At 41.5% G+C, this 24,369-nt stretch overlaps 2 protein-coding genes across 3 annotated transcripts; one reads left to right on the top strand and one right to left on the bottom strand.

The window, feature by feature from the left end:
- The first annotated feature begins 538 nt into the window (after positions 1-538).
- pcsk7 (proprotein convertase subtilisin/kexin type 7) lies at positions 539-16,344 on the top strand. Its single transcript, XM_022760552.1, has 17 exons — positions 539-616; positions 2,195-2,502; positions 2,975-3,211; positions 4,310-4,444; positions 5,618-5,783; positions 5,943-6,033; positions 6,232-6,286; positions 6,474-6,612; positions 6,732-6,832; positions 9,317-9,484; positions 10,742-10,846; positions 10,993-11,095; positions 14,061-14,217; positions 14,489-14,583; positions 14,794-14,899; positions 15,132-15,249; positions 15,451-16,344. The coding sequence occupies exons 2-17, from the start codon at positions 2,254-2,256 to the stop codon at positions 15,724-15,726; spliced, it is 2,301 nt and encodes a 766-aa protein (XP_022616273.1). The 5' UTR covers positions 539-616; positions 2,195-2,253; the 3' UTR covers positions 15,727-16,344.
- Positions 16,345-17,455: 1,111 nt separating this feature from the next.
- Positions 17,456-24,005, bottom strand: tagln (transgelin). Of its 2 annotated transcripts, XM_022760529.1 has the most exons (6): positions 23,871-24,005; positions 20,007-20,049; positions 18,928-19,113; positions 18,642-18,813; positions 18,365-18,467; positions 17,456-18,262 (listed from the first exon to the last, which is right to left on the bottom strand). In XM_022760529.1, exons 2-6 carry the CDS (start codon positions 20,016-20,018, stop codon positions 18,124-18,126), a joined length of 612 nt encoding a protein of 203 aa, XP_022616250.1. In that variant the 5' UTR covers positions 20,019-20,049; positions 23,871-24,005; the 3' UTR covers positions 17,456-18,123. The 2 variants fall into 2 exon arrangements, with proteins under 2 accessions (XP_022616250.1, XP_022616251.1); XM_022760530.1 differs by lacking the exon at positions 20,007-20,049.
- Between the last annotated feature and the right edge of the window lie 364 nt (positions 24,006-24,369).

Raw genomic sequence — 24,369 nt, 5'->3', positions numbered from 1 at the left:
TTTTCTTTGAGTGGTTCACATTTCCAGAAATAGATGAGTGGAGCTGAGAGAGAGAAAGAAGAAGAAAAGAAGAGGACATGAGAACAGAGTGATTAGGAGTAGATCAAATAAAATACTGTAAGATAATATTACAGTACATGTCCATGTGGTTTATCCTATGATGCTATTCCGTAAAGAAATGTAGAGTAAATGTTCTTCTGTTGGCCTAATATTCAATTAAGAATATTGAAGATATTTACTTGGTCTTGTTGTTGATATGACTGCTCAGGTAGAGCAGCACATATTATTGGTCTGGATTTAAATGCAGATTTTGTCATCTAAACATTAAGTCTGTGAACTCTACTCTAGCACAGTGGTTCAACCGTGTTGTGATATCCTGCCCCCTTTGTTTATTCTGTAATTTTTTCTTGCTTTTGAAATGCCGGGGGTGGGGCTTATATACACGTCGCTACTGATTGGGTTACACCTCTGTACCAAACACTGAGCATGTGCAACAACTGTGTGACGTAGAACGTGTGGGGTTGTGGTTTGTGGTTGTTGGGAAATGAGATGACAAGCTTAACATTACTCATAAATGTCACAAGGAACAGGTGAGGAGAAAGAATTCAGTTGAAAGGTAAGATATAACTGTATTATCGCTATAAATCATCATGGGTATTGATTCGTACCATCGTATTTCTCATGAGACCAGCAATCTCCATAGTTAGCGTCAGGAGACTTGCTATTTTACTAGCTATGACAACAACAACGCTTCAGGTGAAACTCGAGTTCCACTTCGGTTTTTTTCCCCGTTGTTTTTAGTTTATACTGGTTTATTAATTTGATCGTGGCTGTATTCCAGTTTCACACTCGCAGCTCATTAAATGACTACCCTAAGCTAGCTGCCCAAGTTGCTAGCCGACATACTGGCTAACGTTAGATAAAAACTTAGCAATCAGCAGAACTGAGAGTTAGCTAACATTAGCTGGCCAGAAAGCTAACGCGTTTGATCGGAGTAAAGATAACAAATTCTAGTCTAGCACACACGAAGTGGGTTCACCGCGTGTCGCTGAACATATGCAGCTGCATGTCAATAGTGTCTGAGCGGTGTTTGTTTCTAACGTTGACGTTATTCATATGTTTGAAAGGGGATGTGTTGATAACACTTCATCTAACGTTATCTGTGTCTGAAATGGACATGTTACATATTCCTTAAAATGTGTTCAAAGACAGATATTCGGCAACAACGCAGCAATATTTACGAAGTGAACGAGTTGTTTTATGTTATGGCGTTGTTTTGATAACACAATTTACCATGTTTCTATGGAAATGAAGATGATTTCTTCAACAGGTCACTACCTCAAGTCTGATGTTTAATTTTAGCTATTGGCTTTGGGTGTGGCTGAGTGGTGACATATTGATGACCTAGTAATCTTGCTGACTGGAGTCAGATTCATGTGTTTACATACACTTGAATTCCACATAATATAGTTCCCCAAAAGAGTGTCTATCTCACACCTAGTACTACATGTGATCAAAGCTGGATTCCCAACTGGCCAGAGAGGGCAACTGAATTGGGGACCCTCAGATTTACATGTGGCATGTCCCAAGATAAATCTTTGTTCTATTACATTACCCTACACAAAACCTGGGGCCAGGTAGTTTTCCACAACAGGTGTACAGGTTGGTTTCTGGGTGTCTGAAAAAATATGAATCTGGCATGTATAATCTGCTGTGAGCATGAGGCTTGGGAGTGACAGGATACATACACCACCAAACAGGTTAAACCAGACATGTTTTTTTATTAATTACAGTTTCATTGTGTTTATTTTGCATTGGCTAATGCAGCTGAAGTGTACTACGTGAAAGTTTTTCCATCTTTTCATGTCAAAACAATGTTTCAGTTCAAATAGGAGGTATTTGTTTATGTTCTGTTATTTATCTTTCTATCCTGCCAGTGCTAACAGAGAAGCATTCATATGGAAAAGCAACTTTACAGTAGTCAAGTTGTAGAACTTTGATTTAAACACAGTGGTTAATCAAGTGTGCTGTTGCCATAGCTCTCTGAACTGGCATCTAGTTAGTGTGATGCTGTGAATCTAATAAGTGGCTTCTGAATACAGCACACCATTGATAAGCAACCAGCCACTCGTTCTCAGATTGTCCTCACTACTAACAAGACCTTCTTTTCTCCCTGTCGTTGTCTCACGTCCAGGTTGCTGTTCAGATGAAGAGGACCTGCCTGGTTGACCCTGTGTGTCACCCCCTGTTGCTATGGCAACGTCCTATTTTCCCACATTCCTCCTCCTCCTCTTTCTGTCCTCCTTCACCCTCTTGCTGGTGACCCTCCTGCCCTCTGTTGTCCCATCGATTCCCTTTCGTTCCTCCTCTCCTCCCTCACCTTGGCCGCCACGTTCATGCGGACCAGGTCAGTCCTGGGCTGTACAGCTCCATGCTGGCCCGCATCATGAGGAGGAAGATGGTGTACAGCGCTCTGTTCTCTTGGATATTATAGCCAATAGGGTACAGTACTACATTAACGCTTATATTTTTATCTTTATATAGGGTGTCACCTATTTTAACAAAGCTCTGGGACTAATTCCTTTCTTCTGACATTTTCAAAATAAAACTTAGGGCTTCAATGTTTATGTAATCAGTACTGACTGTGAGACTGTGGTTTGTTGGAAAAGTGCATTTGGTATTGCCTTGTTTCTTACTGCATAATTCTAGTTTTTACAGATGTTTTTAAAAACACAGCTTTTAGTTATTTTTAAAAGGAGATTCTTTCCTTACTAACACAGCTGTAGCTTTTAAATATAGTGTAAGCTTTAGCTTTATGCACTATGTTTATATGCAGTTTTCTGCAACAACTGCAACATGTCTCATCTGATTTCTATTGAAGTTGCCTTGGTTTGGGGGAAAAACACATAAGCCCTTAGAAGTATTTTTTTCAGTTTTTTATTTGTATTATTCATCAGTATTCTCTCCATCCCAGGTAGCAGAGCAGGCTGGGCTTCAGAACCAGGGCCAGATTGGACAGCTGGAAGGACATTACTTGCTGTGCTCTGTAAATCCCAATGCTGGATCTGTGGGAGATAGAAAAAGTGTCCAGCCTGGGGATGTCCTGGCAGCCCACCCTCATGTCCTGTGGTACTCCCAGGAGAAAGTGCTCAGCCGCTCAAAGAGATCGATGGCCTTCAATGATCCCCAATACCCTAAACAGTGGCATCTGGTAAGGATGTGTATCTTTGTTCTCTTGCTCACTCAGTATTTGTCTAGTGTTAAGAGATGAATAAAGAGATTTTCAATATAATCAGTGTGCATTTGTTTGACACAGAGCCATTTTGCTTGTGGTCTCAGTGCCTTGCAGGTACAAAGTTAAAGAATAGTCACACACTAAAAACACTATCTAGCCAAGGTATTCAAACATTTACCAACACATGTAAGGTGTGATGCTCATTTACTAAGGAACAAATAAAAAGAAATGGTGATATTTTGCACAAAAGACTATTTTAACCGCTCAGTGAGAATGTAACATTGATCTCTTCTGTGATAACTGTCTTTCCTTTTGGTTACACACAGAATCATGGGTGGCATTAAGGGTAGGGTGAAATGGGAATGTACATGTTTGAATTGTACCAATTATCACTGTTTTTTCAGCCAATGCCAGACATGCAGGAGCATGATCAGCATAACCTGCCAAAGACCCAGACAGCTTCTATTGAAAAGTAATATTTTTGTCTCAAGTGAGACTGAGGTTCTGGTGGCAAAGCATAAATGTGACACAAAGGCGGATGTCTGCCTTTTGAAAATTGAATTTATATTTGTTGATATATTTGTAGTCTGGTAACAATGTTTTCCACGCATAATGTTGTACAGTTTTATTTATTTAACTGATAAGGTTGCATTCAGTTAGATTTGGTTACATTTACATGTGACAATAATACCCCTGCTACTAAATCCGTGCTTACAATGACCTCAGGAAATTGCTAAATTCCCCATAATAATCATGTTTACATGATTTAAAAAAAGTTAAAGGAAAGTCATCAGTGTGGTTATTTTGCAAGAAACCATTGTGGATGATCCTGGCACTCTAGAAGCTGCAGGTAGTACATACAGATCTATACTGATGCCTTTAAATGGTTGTAGATCAGTTTGATCAACTACAGGTGAAGACATGGTCTAAAAGTAGTTACTGCTAACCATCACCCATTATTCTTGAGCATAGTACAGATTACTTTACCTTTACCTGCCCTTTTCAATCCTGTTCCTATTCTCCTCCTCCTCTTTACATTACCTCAACATTTCCTTATTTTTCTTGTTCTTGCAGCATAATGACATCAATAAGGGAATGGATATCAACTTGACAGGGGTATGGGAGCTCAACATAACTGGCCGAGGAGTCACAGTGGTCGTGGTAGATGACGGGGTGGAACATACGCATCAGGACATTCAGCCCAACTATGTAAGTCAGCACTATCAGATCTATGCTTATCAATCCACTGCATTTTGCTGTCATGGCTGAATTGTTTTGAAAAAGTATAAAAGGCCTAATCATAAAGGAAAGAAACAGTTTAGATGTTCACCAGAGAGACTGTGCTCTCTACTTTTTATCATTCTGCCAGTCGATTTTGATGCCTCAGAGCCAGAGGCGATATGCGATATATGTCCGTCTCATTCTCGTGAACATGATATCTCAGTAATGCTTTGAGGGAGTTTCTTCCCATTTGTCAAAAGCATTCGTTTGGACTCAAGGGTGAACTGATTAGATTTTGGTGGTCAAAGGTCAAGGTGGCCTCACAAAACACAGTTTTGGCCATAACTCACAAATTCATACACTAATTATACACAATTTAACACAAATGTCTCACTGCATTAATCGATGAAGTGATGACATTTTATATCCAAAAGGTCAACTTCACTGTGACATCATAATGTTCTACAAAAACATATCTGGCCATTATTCAATGCTGTAAGCCAGGAAGGGGAGATAGCCATATTCCCTGAAACATGGCTGGTTGGCGAAGGCATACAACTGCCAGGTGGTAATTCTAGTAACATTATAGTCAAGGTGTAGTTACTTGCAATGCAGAGTAAAAGTATCCACTCTGGAAAAAATGCTGTACCTACCTTTACTGTAAGGAGCTGTGCGCTTGCATCAACAGAGAAAAGTTCTATATTAAAGAGAATGTCACCCATTAAACAGGATGCAAGGTGTCACACCGTATACACAATTTAAAGTTTATGGCAGGAACAACAGAGAGATGAGGGGTAGTAATGAGCTCAGTGGAAATGTTGTGGGAATTTTTAGTTTTGATGATGTCTGTGAAAGTAGTTTTGCTGGTTGTGCACCTAGTCTAAATAGAATCAAAACATTTCTAGTACAACCTGTTTTCATTTTCTCAACTTCAAAATGAAGTTGAGCTACTAGGTTTTGTTGTTTTTTTTTGTTTTTTTTTAACAAACGAACCAGAAAAGCGATGATGTTGCAAAAGGTGGAGACATTCTTTCATTAAAACAATTGTGGCATTTTCAAGTACTAGGATTTTATCTGTTATTCTTGGTATTAAATCAGTGAAGCTTGCTTTTACTTTTTCTATAAACCACATACTCACAGTGATTTTGTGTTCCTCTCCAGAGTCCAGAGGGCAGTTACGACCTGAATTCCAATGACCCCGACCCCATGCCTCACCCTGACGTCTACAGCGACAACCACCATGGGACTCGATGTGCTGGAGAGATCGCAGCCGTTCCCAACAACAGCTTCTGTGCCGTGGGGGTGGCCTATGGCAGCAAAGTGGCAGGTACAGACAGGAGAATTGAGTTTGGCATTGCTACTCTAAACTCGGAGCCAGTCCAAGAAACCAAGAAACTTGGTCCTAGGGTTATGAACTTCTGACTTAGAGGCTGAGAGTATATATGTTAAATATATGTGGTGAAACACATGCTTGTTCTCTCATCAGGTATCAGAGTCCTGGACGGCCCGCTGACAGACAGCCTGGAGGCCATAGCCTTCAACAAGCACTACCAGGTCAATGACATCTACAGCTGCAGGTAACAAACACATCTCTTTCTGGTTCTGTTAGGTATTTCCATTAGGAAAGTGGATTTTATAAACAATAAAGTATCATTCTTTGACACCTTATTTGCAATTTAATGTCTGTATTTTTTAAATGTAATTTAGTGCAACATGTTACTGTGCCTTTGCGAAAGTCTTGTTTAGATTCTGATTTAGATTCTTGTTTCCTCCAGCTGGGGTCCAGATGATGATGGACACACTGTTGATGGACCTCATCCCCTGGGCAAGGTAAGACAGACTGTTTGTGTGCAGTGTTCTTTTTGTCCTGCAGAGGGCAGCAGATTGCAACACATCAGATACAGAGGAGAAGACTAGTAAAAAAGCTTTCACTTATTTGGTTTTTCTCTGGTTCGTGATTATATAATGTATAACCTTCCTTCTTTTTATCATGGCATGAAATTTTTCTCCTCCACAGGCAGCACTGCAGCACGGGGTGATTGCAGGCAGACGAGGCTTTGGCAGCATCTTTGTGGTTGCCAGTGGCAATGGAGGTCAGTTCGACGACAACTGTAATTATGATGGCTACGCCAACTCAATCTACACCATCACAATCGGTAAGACACACAGACTGGCGGGTGTGTGAGTGTGTGCATCTGTATGCTTTTTTTGTGTTTTGGGTGCGAGCATATGCACATAAATAATCACGTTGTGTGTTTCTGTGTGTGTGTTGCAGGAGCAGTCGATGAGAAAGGCAGGATGCCCTTCTATGCTGAGGAGTGTGCGGCCATGCTAGCTGTTACTTTCAGCAGCGGGAAGGACCATGCGAGGAGCATTGTAGGTCTCACTGGAACACACGTGCACACATAAACACTTACACACGTCACACAAATGATGACTAGACTCAAAGAATGCATGAATGGTGGCACCAGGAACAACAGCAGAGCAGGAAGTCAGTGATGAGCTACCCTAAACTGGAAGAAGGCTTGGATAGATGATGTTATCATGTAACATTTTCTAGAGTAGGTCAAGTCATAGTGAATAAGACTTTCAGACCTTACCAAGCAACTGGACTGAGGGCACCTGAAAAGAAGAGTCTTAGTCTGACTGGAAAACCAGTTTGTGGTGTGTACACTAGGCAGACAAACCACAGTATTTTGTGTTAGTACTGTAGCTATGTGATTTTAGCTTTAATTAAAAATCTAGACTACTGTTAAATGGATCTGCTAATAGTGAATAGGCGATCTCTAGTAGATCTTTAGGAGTATGTGCCTTTTCAATATCTGGTAACCATGGTAATATGAATTTAAAAAAGTGTATAGTTGGTGTGTCCTGCTCTCTATTTAAGCATTTCCTCATGAACAAGTTTGTGAAACAGAGCAGTTGTGCTGTAACTATGCCAACGCAATATAAACATTCAACTCTCTTTTGTCCCTTTTTTACCAGTCTGTCAGTATTTATGACACGAGGTCCAGTTGCAGTCTTAATTAATGATCACTTATCTGTGCGTGAGCTCTTTGTGAATGCCAGAGGAAACAGATAAACTTATAAGTTGCAGTAATGTCCTTCATGACTTGCTGTCAGAGTTTGATTTCCCCATGTGGGTCCATGTAGCTCTAACGTGGCAGGATGAAACAACATAGTATCCTACTGTCCTATAATGTAGTTGTTCCATAATTCACCATGGATCAGCTGTAGTATCTCTGTATCACATCACTGCTAGTTTGCTTTGCTGTGGTTTAGCTTAAGGAGAGACTTTTGTGATTTCAGTTAAAATTGAGCCGTCCAATGCGAATGCAAAAACCTCTGAATTCTCCTTCTGCTTGGACTGTCTCTTGAAGCCTCCAGATACTATATTCCACAACATGACATTAAAAACAGCACATCTAAATTGCTCTGTGTGGGACCTGAAGTGTGCTGAAAGCTTCAATTTTAGTGATGGTGACAACTGTTTAAAAGTTGTGAGAGAACAGCTCCACATCAGGAGGAGCAGAGACTATTTTCATCTGAAAACAATGATGGACGATGACAGGAGTAAAGGCCCATTAAAAACTACTGACCTCTATTTGCTGCTGTTTGTGGGTGTCACCATGGGAACACAGTTTGGACCGGGGATGTCATCGCCAGGGGGAGAAGAGCTTAGACAGGATTGGGCTCTCTCTGGAGAAGACTGATCCACCACTGACCACAGTATAGTCACAGGCCAAGTGCTTACCACACACTGCCCATTAGTGTATTATTCTGTAGAAGCCATTTAGAGTCCACCAAGAACAGCTGCTGTCACAAATCCATTGGATCACAGAGTTCTGAGTCTGAGAGAAAATCATGAGAAATCCACTGATCACTTTTGAATATTTGATGACAGTTTTTGCATTTGACTTTCAAAACGTTCCTGTCAAACTTTTCTGCTGAATGACTGAGGTCATTTCTAGGTGCTGATGCATGAAAGATTACTGTATTATGTAAGTAATAGCTGGAGCTTGTACATGGTCACCACATAAACTGCTTCTCTGGAAGAACATGGCTGTCCCTTGAAACCTTCCACATAGCTGGAACAGCTGTTGGAAAAGGCCCACATGCCGCCTCCATGTAAACACACAGGGCTGGGAATTCCACAGCCCACATCGCTGTGGTCCCTCTGTCAGGCAAGCTGTCACGAATGTGTGCACCAGCAGGTGGTGTACGCCGGAAAACATATGTGGCTTGCTTGCAGTTGTGGGCCTTGCATATGGTGATTTGCATGTGTTCCACTAGATCCTACACATACACGGATGATAGAAGAAGTTATGGAACAATATTAAACAATATTAAGAGTTCATCTTCTCTTGCCATGTCTGCTCATAAACTTAATCCTCTCTATAAATCTATCCCCTCCTACCTCCTTTTTGGTCACCTGCTGACTGACAGGATTTTAAACTATGCTGCATTACCATTCTCTTTGTATTGACATTTTTATTTCCCAATCTTTTTTTAATGGTATAACAGTTTTCTCTTCTTCTTTTACTTCCTTTCATCTTCCTAAAGCTGAACCTTCCCAGGGCTTTCAATTGTTGAACTCTGGCCACCCGCAATAAATATGTCGTTTTGTGACACTGGTGCCTGTGTAAAGTGTTGGTTTAGTTGACTGAGCCTCCTTGCTCATGACTTAGATCATTTGTTTTGGGTATACCCTATAAGGGGTTTGTATCTGCCCATCTCTTAATGTATAGCTAAATATGTAAGTGCCGTTTGATTGCAGTTTATGTTTGGCCACTCACAAGAGCTATTACCACCTTGGCACTGTTTGCACATGAACTTCAGCCCATCTGTCTGTCTCTGTAGGTGACGTCAGACTGGTCCATGCGACAGGGGACGGGCTGTACGGAGGGCCACACCGGCACGTCTGCTGCAGCTCCCCTGGCGGCAGGAATGGTGGCCCTGATGCTGCAGGTCCGTCCCTGCCTCAGCTGGAGGGATGTCCAGCACATCATCACCTTCACCGCCACTGAGGTAGGGCTGATGAAATTTCCTGCTGCACCAGTCATTACTGTACACATGCATTTGTAAATGCTTCATTTGACTCGATACTTGTATCAGAACCTTTCAGGAAAACCCCACCTTTAGGTACTCTGATCTGATCATACGTGGCAAATTCCTCAGAATGAACACTTTGGCATACCAGAGAGTCATCACTTATGGCAGTGCTGCTGTGTTTTAAAAAAAACTGTGTCTGAACTTGATTGTTTTAGTCATATTTTGATATTTCGTTCTTTTTTTGTTTTGTTCTGGCCATCAAAGTCCTGTCCAGAAAAGTTTGGCATAACATTACAGAAAAATAATCTTATAAAACAAATATATCTTACCTCAGCCACTTATGGAGGTGGGATTCACTGGTGTTCCTAGATGTTTTAGTGCACTAATACTACTACTTGTTAGAGCTAGTTAGGTCAGACCACAGCAGTTCACAAGGTGACACAAAATTAGATGCTTTGTCTAGTATGGTAATATAATATAATATTTAATGGCTTAAACTAACAGTCGTTTTCAACACGGATAAATATTATGATGATTATTTGATTAACTGATGAATTGTCAATAAAATGTCAGAGGTGACGTCCTCAAATTGGTTGGTTTGTCCAAAAGAAAAATATGTTTAATTTACAGTGAAGTAAAATGGAGAAAAGCAGTAAATCCTCACTTTTAAGAAGCTGGGAACCTAAAATGTTTTGGGCACTTTTGCTGGATAAATTACTGAATTTATAATCAATTATCAAATGTCTTTTTGTTTTTTTGTTTTTTGACAGTCCACTACTGAATTAAATGACAAATGTTTTCACCACTGATACCATCATTGTGTAATTGTTCCGTGTATAACAGTAGATCACCTACATCATTTAGTTCAATAGAGCACTGATAACACGATAACAGCAAAACAGACTGAGGAATAGTTTTACATTTTTGAGAAATTCGCTTTCTTTCCGACAGATGAGGAAATCGATAGGACTTTTGCATCTGTCCATTAAATATGGAGCTACAGCAGCTGGTTAGCTTAGCTTAGACTAGAAACGGGTGGAAACAAACACACCCAACACCACCACTTTCATCCCCTCAAATTTTCTCTGTTCCTTTATAATGTGGGTTATTGTGGCTGTTATCTCGGCTCTCAGTGGAGAAGATGGTATCTGTATCGTTTGTTTGTGAATTTATATTGCCGCATACGAGCAGAAAGTAAACTTGCCTGTGTGTTCTCTGTATTTGTTTTAACAGTGCGACAGCAGTGCAGACTGGAGGGTGAATGGAGCTGGTTTCCATCACAGCCACCAGCACGGCTTTGGTCTGCTCAACGCATGGAGGCTCGTCAATGCTGCCAGTGTACATGCATACATTTATACATTGTTAGGGCTGCAACATCACTATTAATTAATGTCTGGGAAGTTATAAACATGTTTTGTTTTTTTTTCTTTTAATTCACACAACACAATTTAAAACAAAAGCTCAAAGTTTTCTCTGTTTCACAGGTGTGGGAGCCGGTGCCGTTCCTCGTGTCCTATCAGAGCACAGTCATTAAAGAGGAAGCGCCCATCCCGACCTATCCGGACGAGCTGATTCGTACCTGGAACGGTAACTCTTTCTGCTTGTCTGCTCCCCTCTCGCTCTCTCAGCTCGGTATTGGACAGTTGCTTGTCGAGTTTACACACTGCGCTCCATAGCTGACTCCCTGCCTCCCTCCCTGCCTGCTCCCCAGTCAGTCTCCCTGTCCATATTAGGTAAAGTTCTCTTGTTTGTGAGTTCCTGTGTCCACATTGAAATAGTGGGTGAGATTTTTCCAGATTGCTGCTTTTTCTTTTTTCTCCTTTTTTCTTCATTTTTTTTCCCCTTAATCTGTCTCTGCATTTTACAACTCCTCTCTGTACGTTTTGTTCCTTCTTCACTTCCCACCACTATGATTCTCTCATACTCAGCTGTCTGTGTATGTGATCTGTCTCTTTTTCTCTCTCGAACGCACTTTTTCACATATGCTCACGGTGACCTCATTCTAGCAGAAACATTTCCTTCTCCCTCGTCTCTTTTCCTCTCCTCCCTCGATTGGTATCTTCCCTCTTTATGGCCTCGTCCCAGTCAAGAGCCTAGCCAGAGACCTGTGTGTGTGTGGGTGTGTGTGTGTTGGTGCGTCTGTGTGTGTGTGTGTGTGTGTGTGTGTGTAGTCTCATGCAGCTGGAGTTTCTTGAGGACAAAGCAAAGAGTTGCTGATGGTTACAGAGCAGACTGGGCTTAATTTCAAAAAGAAATTGAGTCACATTAAACTCCTGTAACACACATTTTCTTCTTTAACCCTCTGTTGAATCAGTCTTTGTCAAATCCCTGACAGGCTGTTTGCCACTGACAGTGTTTAGGTCTGTCTGTCACATTACTTAGCAATGTTTGTTGTCCTAGTTTCTATGTGTTTTGGCTGCCTTATTGGCTAATGCCCTGTCCCTTAAGTATTTTAGATTGCTGGATTCCCGTGTGAACACCTCCACCACTAATGCGTGTTAGTGTGTTTATGTACATGCACACAGTGACTGGCTGTGACCTAATGATGGCCAGTCAGATTCCACAGTGCTGTCGGTCGAGTTCAGGGGTCGTGGGCTGAGCTGTTTTATGAAAAAGCAGCAGTTGCACAAGTGTGTTTGAAAGTTTCTGAGTGAAAAGTAGAACACATGAGAGAGGGGAAAATGTACAACTACCATAAGCACTACACCTCTCTCCCTGTTAACAAAGCATGCTTAGTGTTCAGAATTTATTTTAGTGACCCACCTAGATAGATTGCCCCAATCATTTGCAAATACAGATCAGAATAACGGGTACAAATTCTAATGTTTTGCATGTGATCACCGAAGAGGAGGATCTTGCCCTATTAATTCAGGCAGTGGACAGATCAAGTAACACAATGTCATAAAACTATCTCAGCCATTTTCAGGAGCTGTGATCGTGAGGTGTCAGCCATATTTGGACTAAAAGTTTTTTGGCAGCTGTGAGACCCTCTGGCATTAGTAACCGGGGTATATAGAAAACTATGTGGCAGTACTTAAAATGAATAAGCTCGAGGTTGGGGAGGAGCAGATGGTATTTTCCCACACATTGCCCCAAGATATGTCTTCATCCTTTCATCTCCGAGCATTGACATGCCCTTCTGTTGCCTGGACCATAGTTTAACCAAACTTTGTGTTGGGAGGGATTTATCAGGTGGATATAGACTTTCTTTAAAAAGTCTGGATAGTGATGCTGTTGAAATCATTGAATACATGCCTTTTAATCAGCAGTTGAATGAAACGCCAACCCACATGTATCGGAGATTTCAACATCCAGTTGAAGCCCCCACTCGCTGCCACAGTGGAGTTTCTTCTATGACACAGCAGTGGTAGAGTTAAAAATGCAGCTTCACCAAATCTTTTCTTTGCTCTCTGCTTCTCTCCACTCTTTCCCTTTCACCCTCTACACTCCATCTTCTCCACTGAGCTCACCCGCCATCCTCCCTTTCCTTCACTTGTCTCCATCTCCTCATCACCCCGCCCTCTGTCTTACTTTATTTGTGTCCCTTGACTCTCTGTCTCTCCTTCCACACCTCTGTTTACACTCCTCGCTCCCTTTGCGTCCCTCCCTGCCCCAAGGATGTGTTCAGCCCTACATGGTCAGGGAGCACCATGGCTCATTAGTAGTCAGAACCCAGGAAATGCCTAGAAATTACCAGACACCCGCAGTGGGAGGCCGGGAGGTGGTCAGGAAGATGATTGATAACACTTTCATGGAGAAAAGGTGGAGGGGAGACACTCAAGAGTCTGATGGAAGATTGAATTTAAAAAGAATTAGCTCCAGTTTTAATAAGATTTATATATATATAATTCATGTAAAAGAGGAGAATAACGAGCAAAATAAAGTTATGTTACATTATTCACTAATATTATTACAGATTCTGTTTAAAATATATTTAATGTAATGTGATAGTATTTAACTTTATTTAACCAGGAAAGTTCTTTTAATAGGATTAAACATTGGTTTTACAGAAGTGTCTTGTCAAAGATGGCAGAAAAATAAAAAATTATAATTACAATTTTAATCTAACAAGTGATATCTTTTTTTTTTTCTTTTTTTTTTTTTATATAATATAGTGTTACATGCTTGTATCTTTTTGACTCATTCAAAAGGGTTTGCTTTCTTAATTTTTAAATTTTTTTACATATTTATTCGTAGAGTCCACAGCCCTGCTCTCAGCTCATTGAGGCTCTAGTGGTTCTTCATGCTAAATGCTAATGCCAGCATGCTAATATGCACACAGTAACAATGCTATGCTACTAGCATGCAAAAGTTTTAAACTATTTAATGATGGGTCAAATTTTCCCACTTATATGACTATCCGTATCAATCCAGGACACACACACAAACACACACACACACACACTCACACACACACACACACACACACACACACACACACACACACACACACACACACACACACAGATTCACACACACACACACACACACACACACACACACACACACACACACACACACACACACTGAGCTGCTCTCTCCTCTCCCTCAGTCTCTGCTGCCGAACTGAGACAGTCTGGAATGGAGACACTGGAGCACGTGGCCATTACTGTGACGTTAACCCACCCTTGCCGTGGCAGCGTGGAGATTGTGTTGGTCTGCCCCAGCGGTATGATGTCAATCATCGGGGCACGGCGTGTTATTGACAGGTGCGCACGCACACACAGACACACTCACACACTCACACGCACACATAGATGTCTGCTGTGGTATCATGTCGAATACAGTAAAACAGGACAACAGAGTGTATTGAAGTGATTTGGAAATGCTCTTAAAATGATTATAGAGGGAGCAGTGATCATACTGTTGGTAGGATTATTCATCTTAAAAATTACATATAGCTCGTGTTAAATTGTCTTCATTGTCAAATTTCATATGAATATTTTTGATCTGATGATGTGTGTATTTTTGTGCATACAGAGACCCTGCAGGCTACCAGGACTGGACTTTCTCTACTGTGCGCTGCTGGGGAGAGAGAGCTGAAGGCCAGTACACCCTCAAGATATCTGACCACAGTAAGACGCTGCTACACACCCACACACCGACACACATGACAAGTACCATGAAGTGTCAGCAAAGGGATGGGAATGTCTTTCCGAGAGTCAGAAACACAAACACACACATTTCTATGTCTTTTATGGTAGAAGTTGTTTGGGTTTTTGCTGCTTCCTTGTGACCTCATGTACTTCGCCTGCCCACGCTGACTCTTCTCTGTGGTCCTGCAGAAGAGCCATCATCTATGAAGTGTGCAGCTGTGGGAGTGTTGAAGCAGTGGAAACTGTCCCTGTATGGATCCTCTATGACCTTCAGTGAGGTCAAGGAGAGACAGAGGTAAGACCTCACTTTCTTTTTTTTGGTTCTCTTCCTGGTGGTCCTGTTTTTACCTGAACTGTCTCTGTTTTCATTCCCATTTTAATTATTTGTTTCCACTATTTTTTATTTTAGTATCTTTAACAATGAACTTCTTAGTTTCTCGTACTTAAATATTAAAAATACTTGTAACCTCAGTTTTGCCAACTTAGAGTATATTCTGAATGCTGATTGGCTGTGCATTGATTGACAGGCTGGTGGAGGAGGCTATGAGTGGCAAATATCTGGACAGCAGCTTCTCTCTGCCCTGCCCTCCAGGCCTGGACATCCCTCCTGAGATCGTCAACCCCTTCACCTCCAACAACCTCAAGGTAAACCTCGGCAGCACACACTACGCATTTACAATGTTGATGTCCTAGTGTCCCTCGGTCTTTTCTTTTGTGTTGTCTGAGCCATCTCTACTTGACCAGAGGTTACAACTGTGTTCCTTTTCCCTCTAGAAAATATTACTTTACTTCACATTACTGCACATTTTCCAACTTTCATGGTTGTTTTTCCCTCCTCCCCTGCAGTTCCTGCTGTTACTTGGCTGCTTTGCTCTCTTTTGGTCTCTCTACTACATGCTGGAGGTCACGCTGGCCCACCTGGACCTCAGGGTCCTTGTCTGCCTGCGCAGGAGATGGGGACGTCACAGGGCCAGGAGAGGGCGCCGAGGGAGAGGAGTGGAGGATGCAGAGGTAGAAGAGGACGGGGAGGAAGAGGAAGTGGACTCAGGGGTGGAGTTGCATGCAGTGCTGGACTCGGAGGCCAAAGCACCGTTTCTCAGTGGAGAGCGGCTGGTAACATAGCACTGAGCCAGACGATGGGTCTAAAATGTCTCAGGCTTTGGCCCTCTCCTCTCCTCTCCACCCACCCTCCTATACTGCGTCTGACACCTGTAACTGTGGTGATGGCCTGCATATGAACTTGACTGAAGAGTGGACTCTTTGTCCTTCTCTGCATTCCCCAACACGTGGCCTTGTATGAAAATCTATGTATAAGTGCTGTTAATGTGTGTGTGTGTGTGTGTGTGTGTGCGTGCGTGCGTGCGTGTGTGTGTGTTGTACACCTGTCCCTCTAACAAATGTCCTCATAAGGAAACAAAACTGATGACAATCTTCCAACATGAGGATATTTAGTCCTGGGGTTAAAGTCCCCATCAGAATTAGGTTTAAGTTAGAGAAAGTTTCAGGCATGAACTGGAGAGGGACCTGACCGGGTCCTAGTATAATTGCATGTTTGCATGTGTGAAAGGGTGTATACAGTCTGTCTGTATGTAAATATGCTTCTACAGAAGAACTGAGTCTTTAAACCAAGAGAAAGATGAAAACATGATGTGCACTATAGAATGGTACAAAACTGCTGTATGTGTGACTGAGTTTGTTTGTTTGTTTGTGTGTGTGTGTGTGTGTGTGTGTGTGTGTGTGTGTGTGTGTGTGTGTGTGTGTGTGTGTGTGTGTGTGTGTGTGCCCCCTATGTGTGTTGTGACATGAGTGGATGTGCTTGTAATATGCAAGGTCTTCCATGAAAAAGTGTCTTCAAATGTGAGGTTTCAAGAGTGTACTGTATTTTAAGAATAAGATTTATTTTCTGAGGTGATTTTTTTGATTTGTAATTCTGGGGTTATTATCTGAGGGGTTATCACCCAACTACTGAAAAAAACTTGAAGTGGGACTTTCAAGTGTAGGATTTGCATATGTATTTTTTTTACAAAGTGTAATATATACACAATGTGTGCCTGCTATACAGATGTATACGAACTGTGTTTCGTGATTTGTACAAAGTGTTTTTAAGAATGTATTAAAGAGTTTAATTTTTTACTGTGAAGGAGTGCTTGGAGTGATGTTGGAAACTGTGTTTTGCTGTGCAAGTCACAGGTTATGTGAATGATAATTAAAGATTGTAGATGGAAATCAGTGAAACTCATCATTATAACAATTTGTTGACAATACTTAAAGCTGAATGAAGATAGTGGTTTCTGTGTGCAATATAGCACTTAAATTGTCTGAGATGGTAGAACTGGAAAAATAATTATTTTAAACAAAAGAATGTCTAGCTATGCTAACAGCTTTGTCTGTACTGAGGCACAGCAAAATGCTAACATGCTGACATATAGCATATTGCGGTTTGTGTGGTACAGGAAGAAATTCATCAAAGATGGTAAAAGTGGCAAAAACAAATCCATAAATAATTTAAATCCAAGCAAGGATTTGTATGAGACCAAACCTTGCAATGCAAGGTTAAGGGGCTCAAGTTTGTAAAATGTGTCTTTGTTAACAATTATGTCTCAACTACCTGCAGCGATGCAGGTGCACCGCAACAGTAGCTGTCAGGCGCCCATCACACTTATGGTTTTGAATCATAGTCGTTTGTATTTCTATTTCCCTCACTGAAATTTTTCAAAACTGCATTTTATATATTATTTCTACCCACCACTTATTTAATTGAAACTTTCCAGAGGTAAAAGATGGGAGCACATTTATTAAGTCTGTCTTCAAACAACACTCAATACCCAGAATCACAAAGTCAATTCAGAGATGTATTTCAAAGTCATTATTTAATAAGACAATGTACAAAAATATGGGCGCTGATATGGCAGGCAGAGCATTGTGGGAAGTGGTGGAACAATATTGTAACAGTAAAATTAAGGAGTAGTTACTGGTATGCCACAGGTTGTGTCACCACTATAATTGAAAAGAATGTCCCTTCTGCAAATTACATACAAAAATCGATCTCTGAGTCAGAATCCAGAAGCAATAGCCTATTTGTAAAATTTAGAAAACCGGTGCCATGATTCAGACGTTTGGTACACAGAGATGAGACAGTGGTCAGTCATCTGTAATATCAATGCTGTTTCATATTAGGAAGGAACAACATGACTTTTGGAACATGGTCGTCTTCGTGTTTTTACCTCCAAGGAAATGAGTTGGTCATTTTTATGGTTATTTTTTGATCAGTTTTACTGGTCCTAACTGCAGTGGGAAGGACAAAGCATGGTGAGCTCTGCAACGGTCACCAGTGTAAGCATCTACATAAGGGTTCTCGGGGCAAGTGTCAAGACTAGAGAGGAGAGGGAACTTTTTAGAAAGTAAATCATTTCTAAAGCAGAGAAGGTTTTACGATGAAAGGGGAGGCATTAGACGCTTACAGGCTCTTAGAGGGTGTCAGGGGCTGCAGAGGTTTTGGTATCTTGTGGCTCAGTGGTTTTACATGATCTGCCGGGGTCTTCCGTAGCTCATACCCTCCTGACTGGCTCCCTTATTGGAGCCCATCTGTAGGCCAATAACATTTTTGCCCGCCTTCATCTGCTCATCGCTGAAATCTCGCTTGTTCTCCTGTGCTTTCCTGCAACACATCATTGAAAATGTCACTAAGTAAGTAAAACGAAACTTATTCTAATGGGGGACAGTTAAATAAAGAAATTTCCATTTCACATCTTTGACTTACTTGAAGAACCAGCTAGGGTCTCCTTTGTATGTGCCTTCATCCTTGGTAACAGCCAAGCTGCCCAGAGCCGACAGGGTCCTCTGCACCGCCGCCAGGTCCTTCCCTGTTCCAACACACATACAGTGCAGCCAGGATTATTAACCCCGCCATCAGTTACATTATGATGTTTCCATACTTGTGCATTGTCATATACAAACATATGTGCTTAAAAAGTAAAAGTTTTATCTTCTAGCTTTAAATGTTTGCAGTAGCTGAGGAATGAGAATGAGTCGCTGACCTTCCCAGAGGTCCACGGTCTGGAACATGTCAGTCTTGATGACGCCATACTTCTCAGCAGCACTGAGGAACTGGGAGATCTGCTCCATCTGTTTGAAGGCCATGGGTGAGGTGTGGGCCTTCTTCACGGGACCGTCTCCAGTAGACAGACTGTTAATCAGCATGATAAGGACCTGTAGGAAGACGAGATGGAGAGACAGAAAGGAAGAAAGAAGAGTCACAAAAGACTATTAATCTGAAAGCAAATTCTAGAAAATCAATTAACCAAACAGACTAAGTGTACTCACACATCCGTCTTTAAGCCAGGCCTGGAAGCCCATTTTGCCGGGTTCTGGACTCCCCACACTGGAGCCACACTGACGGCCAATCCACTCCACCAGGATCTGCTCCAGTTCAGGGTCATACTTGCTGTCAATTTTATCCTGAACCTGCCGGCTCATGCCGTAGGATGGACCTTTGTTAGCCATGCCGCCCTGAAAGGTGAGTGTGAAACAGTGGAAGAGTGGAGTGAAGATTGAAGTTGAAGAGGTGAAGAGATGGAGGGAGGGGAGGGACAAACAGTGGAGGTAGATGGGTGAGGAAGGAATAGAGGAAAACAATGAAAGAAGGAGACAGTCAAAGAAAAAATACATTAGGAAAAATTATCTCTGGAGAGACTGAAATCTGACTAAATGTGATGGTGAGCAGTTGGATTGTCACTGGTATCATCCTCATCTTCCATCTTGACAGTTTACAGCAACATAACAACATACGGATTTCATAAACTTACAGTTTTCTTGTGTAACATCTCCGTACAAACACCACTTAGTCCAAAACAATTCATTTCTCATTGCAGTACAATTTGGACACATCCTCCAAACATGCATAGGTGTGTGAATAATTTAGATTAAGGCATATTTTACTTACAAACACAGATACTCCTTTCATGTATATACTGCATATGAAAAACGCCGAAGCAAACATTAACGACATGCATGTCAAAAGCGTGTATATAAGCGTAAATGCGCAGCGCTTCATTTGAATACCTGTCTCAGAACAGCGGCATTAACAGCATTGTGTCTCCTAATGCACACCATTTAGCCCAATCAGGACCTGTGTCTGAGGCAAAGTGGTGTACAATGGGAGCTTTATTTCAGCCAGATGGTTTTTTGCATATTTTCTCTTTTTATACACACACACACACACACACACACACACACACACACATACTCTCCCCCTTTTGGTCTCTGTCAACACATACACATATCGCTGCCAGCATGTTTTTTTTTTGTTTTTTTTTCTTTCTTTTGTTTTATGCTTCTGTATTGCCTTTGGGCCAACAGCCAAGTGCAAAACCCATGTCAAAGTGCTGTCTGCACCATCCAACCTTTGCTGCCATCTTGATGTCAGGTCACTTCAACTTCCTGTTCCTGGAGAGGTTCAAAGTTGAAATGTTAAAGGTTAAACCCAGGAGTTGACTAGAAGAAGCTCATCTCTGGCATAGGGCGGGGAGTCTTATTACAATGGGCAACAATAAACTTCTGTTTCACAACAATAAGCAGCGCTGTTTGAGTCTCTTTTTTTTCCCAACTGGCTGTAGTATTCATTCCATAGAGTGACAGAATGTCAAGTTGGGCCAAGACTGGACTGATTTATGACTTATTATGTTTCATGTAAGTTTATCTCATATGGTCTTTTTTACAAGCAACTAACATATAGATACTCCTTACTTTCTTCCTTCCTTTCCCTTTTTTCCTTAGTTCTTTCCACCTTTGTTCCCTTGCATCCTTCCCTCCTTTCTCCTTTGCACCCCTTTATTGTTCAACTGACCTAAAACTGGGAGTGCAAGGGTTTCATCCAAACCTCAACTCCAGACTTAGACCTGCAACATGGCAGGGACACCAGGTGTAAATGCAATGCTGGCATATTCTCACCCTTTGAATTGGCATGGCAAACTTGTTAGCTTATTTACACATCCAAGAAACATTATTTAGAGTTCATGTAGTGTTCACTATAATATTTCGCATTACATGTAGTCATTTGATCCATTGTTATAAAGAGATTGATTATAGATGCCCTCAGTGAGTACTCTAGGTATTTCAACTCTGGATACCCGAGTGCACTTTAATTCTTTTACATATATAGTTTAACCCACAGTAAGTAAAGTAAATTTTTAATGCAGGACCTAAATGTGGTGTTGTTTTACCTTGTGGTTCTGCTAAATAAAGTATTTGCATACTTGTTCCACCACTGCAAATAGATGTATACTGCATGTCTGCATATTAGAGTCTGCATGCCAACGTCATTAATGGATTCCTGCCCAGAGTTGTCCGCAGAGTGTTACCACCAACTCTGTTTAATATTCTTTGCATTCCCTGTAGTCTTTTTCCAGACCGCAAGAAACCAAACACACATGCCGGGCTACACGCTCACTTATACTCTGCCACAAGTTCAGATACTATATTTTATCTTGGTCTGTTTGCCCTTCCCTCTCGCTCTGGCAAACACACACACTCATACCCCTTGTTATTCCCACTGACATGCGTCATTATATAATCATTATTACAGAGTAATGTTTGTCTGGTATGCTGTTAACTTCTCTTTTTTTCCATTGGCCTCCAGTTCTTAGCCTCATAAACTACTCTCTGGACCACAATTGCAAATGACACACACTACACTCTTTGTAGGGAAAGAAATAGAAGCTATGTTCACCACATTGTGCACTCAATGCCTTCTCCTGTCTTGTCCAGAGAAGAGAGGAGAGGAGAGGAGAGGAGAGAATTTTATTTCTCCCATAAGTTTTGTCCTGCATCAGTCTCTATGTGTGCATTGCATGACAACCAAACAAAGATCACAATATTTTTGGAGGTTAAATGAGTCTGTTTGGGTCTGGTCTCTATTTCTGGTATTTATGTGTCTCAAGGGACCTGCTGTTATGCTTGGGACCCAGTCCAGGTCCAATAGCTCAGGATTATCTGCTTAATAGCCTTCTGTGCTCTCTGTCTCTTCTCCTTAAATATTTAAGGTAGTTTTCACTTTACATATAATATAAAACACTCTATAATACTACATTTGCAATTTGCAACTGCAATTTTTCATAGCATTACGTCTACTGTTCCTGCACTATTCCTCCTGACTAGGACAATGATCACTAAAATGATACCATTAAAGATTCACCTTTAAATGTGATTGAACAATAAAATAAGAGGGAAAACATCAAACATTAAAAAGAAAAAGAAAAGAATACAAAATAAAAAGGAAAATGTGGAAAAACCAAGACAAAAATAGGATAAAACCACAGATTTCAAGTAAAAGAAAGCCTATAATGCCTCCTCTCAAAAGTCCCAAAGTGCTGTATCCCACAAACATGACTTCATCACCTCCGTCCCTGCATCCATCCATCTCTCTCAGTTGTTTGTCCTCCTCTGTTTCTGTATTACCATGGTAAATCTGCCTAATGCCAGGACAGGAAACCAGTGTGAGGGCTGTGGCAACTGTGGCAGCCTGAGGGGATGTGGCGTCATGCGGCCTTGCCTGCTCTACAGTTAATCAGCAAACCACCATATAATGATTTGGTATGAATGCAGATGCTGCAGACTTAGTCACTATGAATAATTTTGTTCGTCATTATAAGTTTATTAGAGGTTGGGGTTAGGAATAAAGGAGATAAAGCTTGGTTAGATTAAACATCTTACTGAAGCTCAGCAGTGTTGATGTCAGTTGAGTCATCTGGCTGAAGGACGTTCTCCCTGCTCGCTAATGTTCTGCAGTTTGATGATGACCTCAGAGCACTTCTGTTACACGGCTCTGCTTTATGGCAGCTGCACAGAAAACTGCTGCTTTGCCAGACTTTTACTAGCACAGAAAATGCTGCCAGGACCGTTCATGGTTCTGATTATTCTGACAAACTTTATAGCTGCAGTGTGTCTGAACTAATGTACTTCTACTGACTGAGGTGCAGATAGTGCTGTCCGGTTCAGCTAAATGCCAGAGCCCCTGCACTGTTACATGGATGTGGTTATTTCCTGGCATTTTAAACTACTGTGCCTCTGGGCTCTGCTGTGTTTATGTGCTGCTACAGGATTGGCAGTGCAGATAGTGTTATCTGCGTCTGCTGCTGCTGCTGCTTAGAAGCTGAGCTGCACACGGGTACTTCCTCTCTGCCACTGTTGGCCTGGTTTTACTGGAACCACTTGGTTTGCTGCCATCTTTGATGATTAACTGGTTACCTTCACTCCAACCATCGCAGCAAGCTTTTGGACTTTGCAGTTATTTTTGTTACTGTTATCAAACACCCATGGTCATGGACAGACAGTGAAAGTTGGGATTGGCTTAAATGTCCTCTGTGGAGATGTTGCTGCACGTCTCTGTCAATTTCTCTGCCTTTATAAAATGTTATCTTTTATACCTGATAGTCTCTTTATCTGAATCTGTATCCTCATTAGGAAGTGTGGCGTCCTTTCATGAAGTCATGTTTCCAAAGCCCATGTATGGCAGTGGATCTTTTGCTTGTGCAAATAAAAGTATGTTCACTGACTGCGATATGCAACACTGTCTGGCTCACCTCTCTGCTTCTCCTCCCCCTGTTTCACATGGAAAACCTATTAACCCTCAAATAACATCTGAACCATATTAAGGATTAAGTGAGTCAAACTGGAATGAGACAATTCTCTGTCAAAATATAGGAAATTGTGTAAAATCCAATAAAAAGCTTGAGTTCAACCAGAGCAATTTTTTACAATGACATTAAAATGAATAATACCTGATGTAACTGACAGTATTCTCACTGACAGATACACCCACACAGTACTGACTATACGAGGAACTCAAACAGAAGATATGAAACAACTTTTACATATGTTAAACAACCTTTGATATATACATATATCTATATACAGTGTCTATATACAGTGTATGTGATAACCATTGTTTAACTCATGGTCGAGTGCAGATGCATCTTAAAGTGTGTATTTGCATATAGTCCTCTCCTTTGAGCTTTGACTGATTACATTTCTCTTATTTTGAAATTACCACAACACCTTCTATTGACATTTTATATTCAAACATGTGTAATAGAGACGTATCCATATTTTTTAAAGATGCTAATAAGGCCTCGTGCATTCAAAAGTATTGACTGACTGATCTATAAAGTGATGGCCTGTTGACAAGCCTCAGCTGATTTGTCTCACTGTCCCAAATCCACTTCAGGAGCTTTATCCTATGTGGTGGAATAAAAGAAAAGTATACTCACTGTATGAAGGAATCAGTCAGTTCTCTGCTGGCCACTAGAGCAGTTTGTGGGGTGAGCGTGGATGCTTGACTGAGTGTTTGTATATGCTTCCCAGGGACCTCCCTCTCAAAAATGCCGGCTTAAAAGGAGCAGATGAGGCAAGATGACTTCACTACAGTCTACAGAGAGAGAGAGAGAGAGAGAGAGAGAGAGGGGGAGGAGGGAGTATGACAGAGAAATAGGAGGGAGAGAGGGGAAGGAAAAAAGGAAACTTCATCCCTAAAAAGGGCATGGCCTTTCAGCAGCTCCCTCTCCCTGTCTTTGTGTCTCTTCCCCTCACGTCGAGTTAAAAAGCCCAGCCTTATTTGGGTAGAGCTGTTCCATGTAGAGGAGGGAGACGGCGGCCAGGCACTGTTGGTTTGGTCAGCGGGAATTCTCCAAATACTTTCACCACATCCCTCGGCTCAGTCAAAATGGCTGAGAGATGGTGAGGGAGAGGATGGGGGGGGGCTGGAGGGAG

The sequence above is a fragment of the Seriola dumerili genome, unplaced genomic scaffold, assembly GCF_002260705.1.
Source record: "Seriola dumerili isolate Sdu_G_001 unplaced genomic scaffold, Sdu_1.0 BDQW01000337.1, whole genome shotgun sequence".
Lineage (NCBI taxonomy): Eukaryota > Metazoa > Chordata > Actinopteri > Carangiformes > Carangidae > Seriola > Seriola dumerili.
Note: the sequence above shows the minus strand (reverse complement) of the source record. Positions and strands in the feature narration are given on the sequence as shown.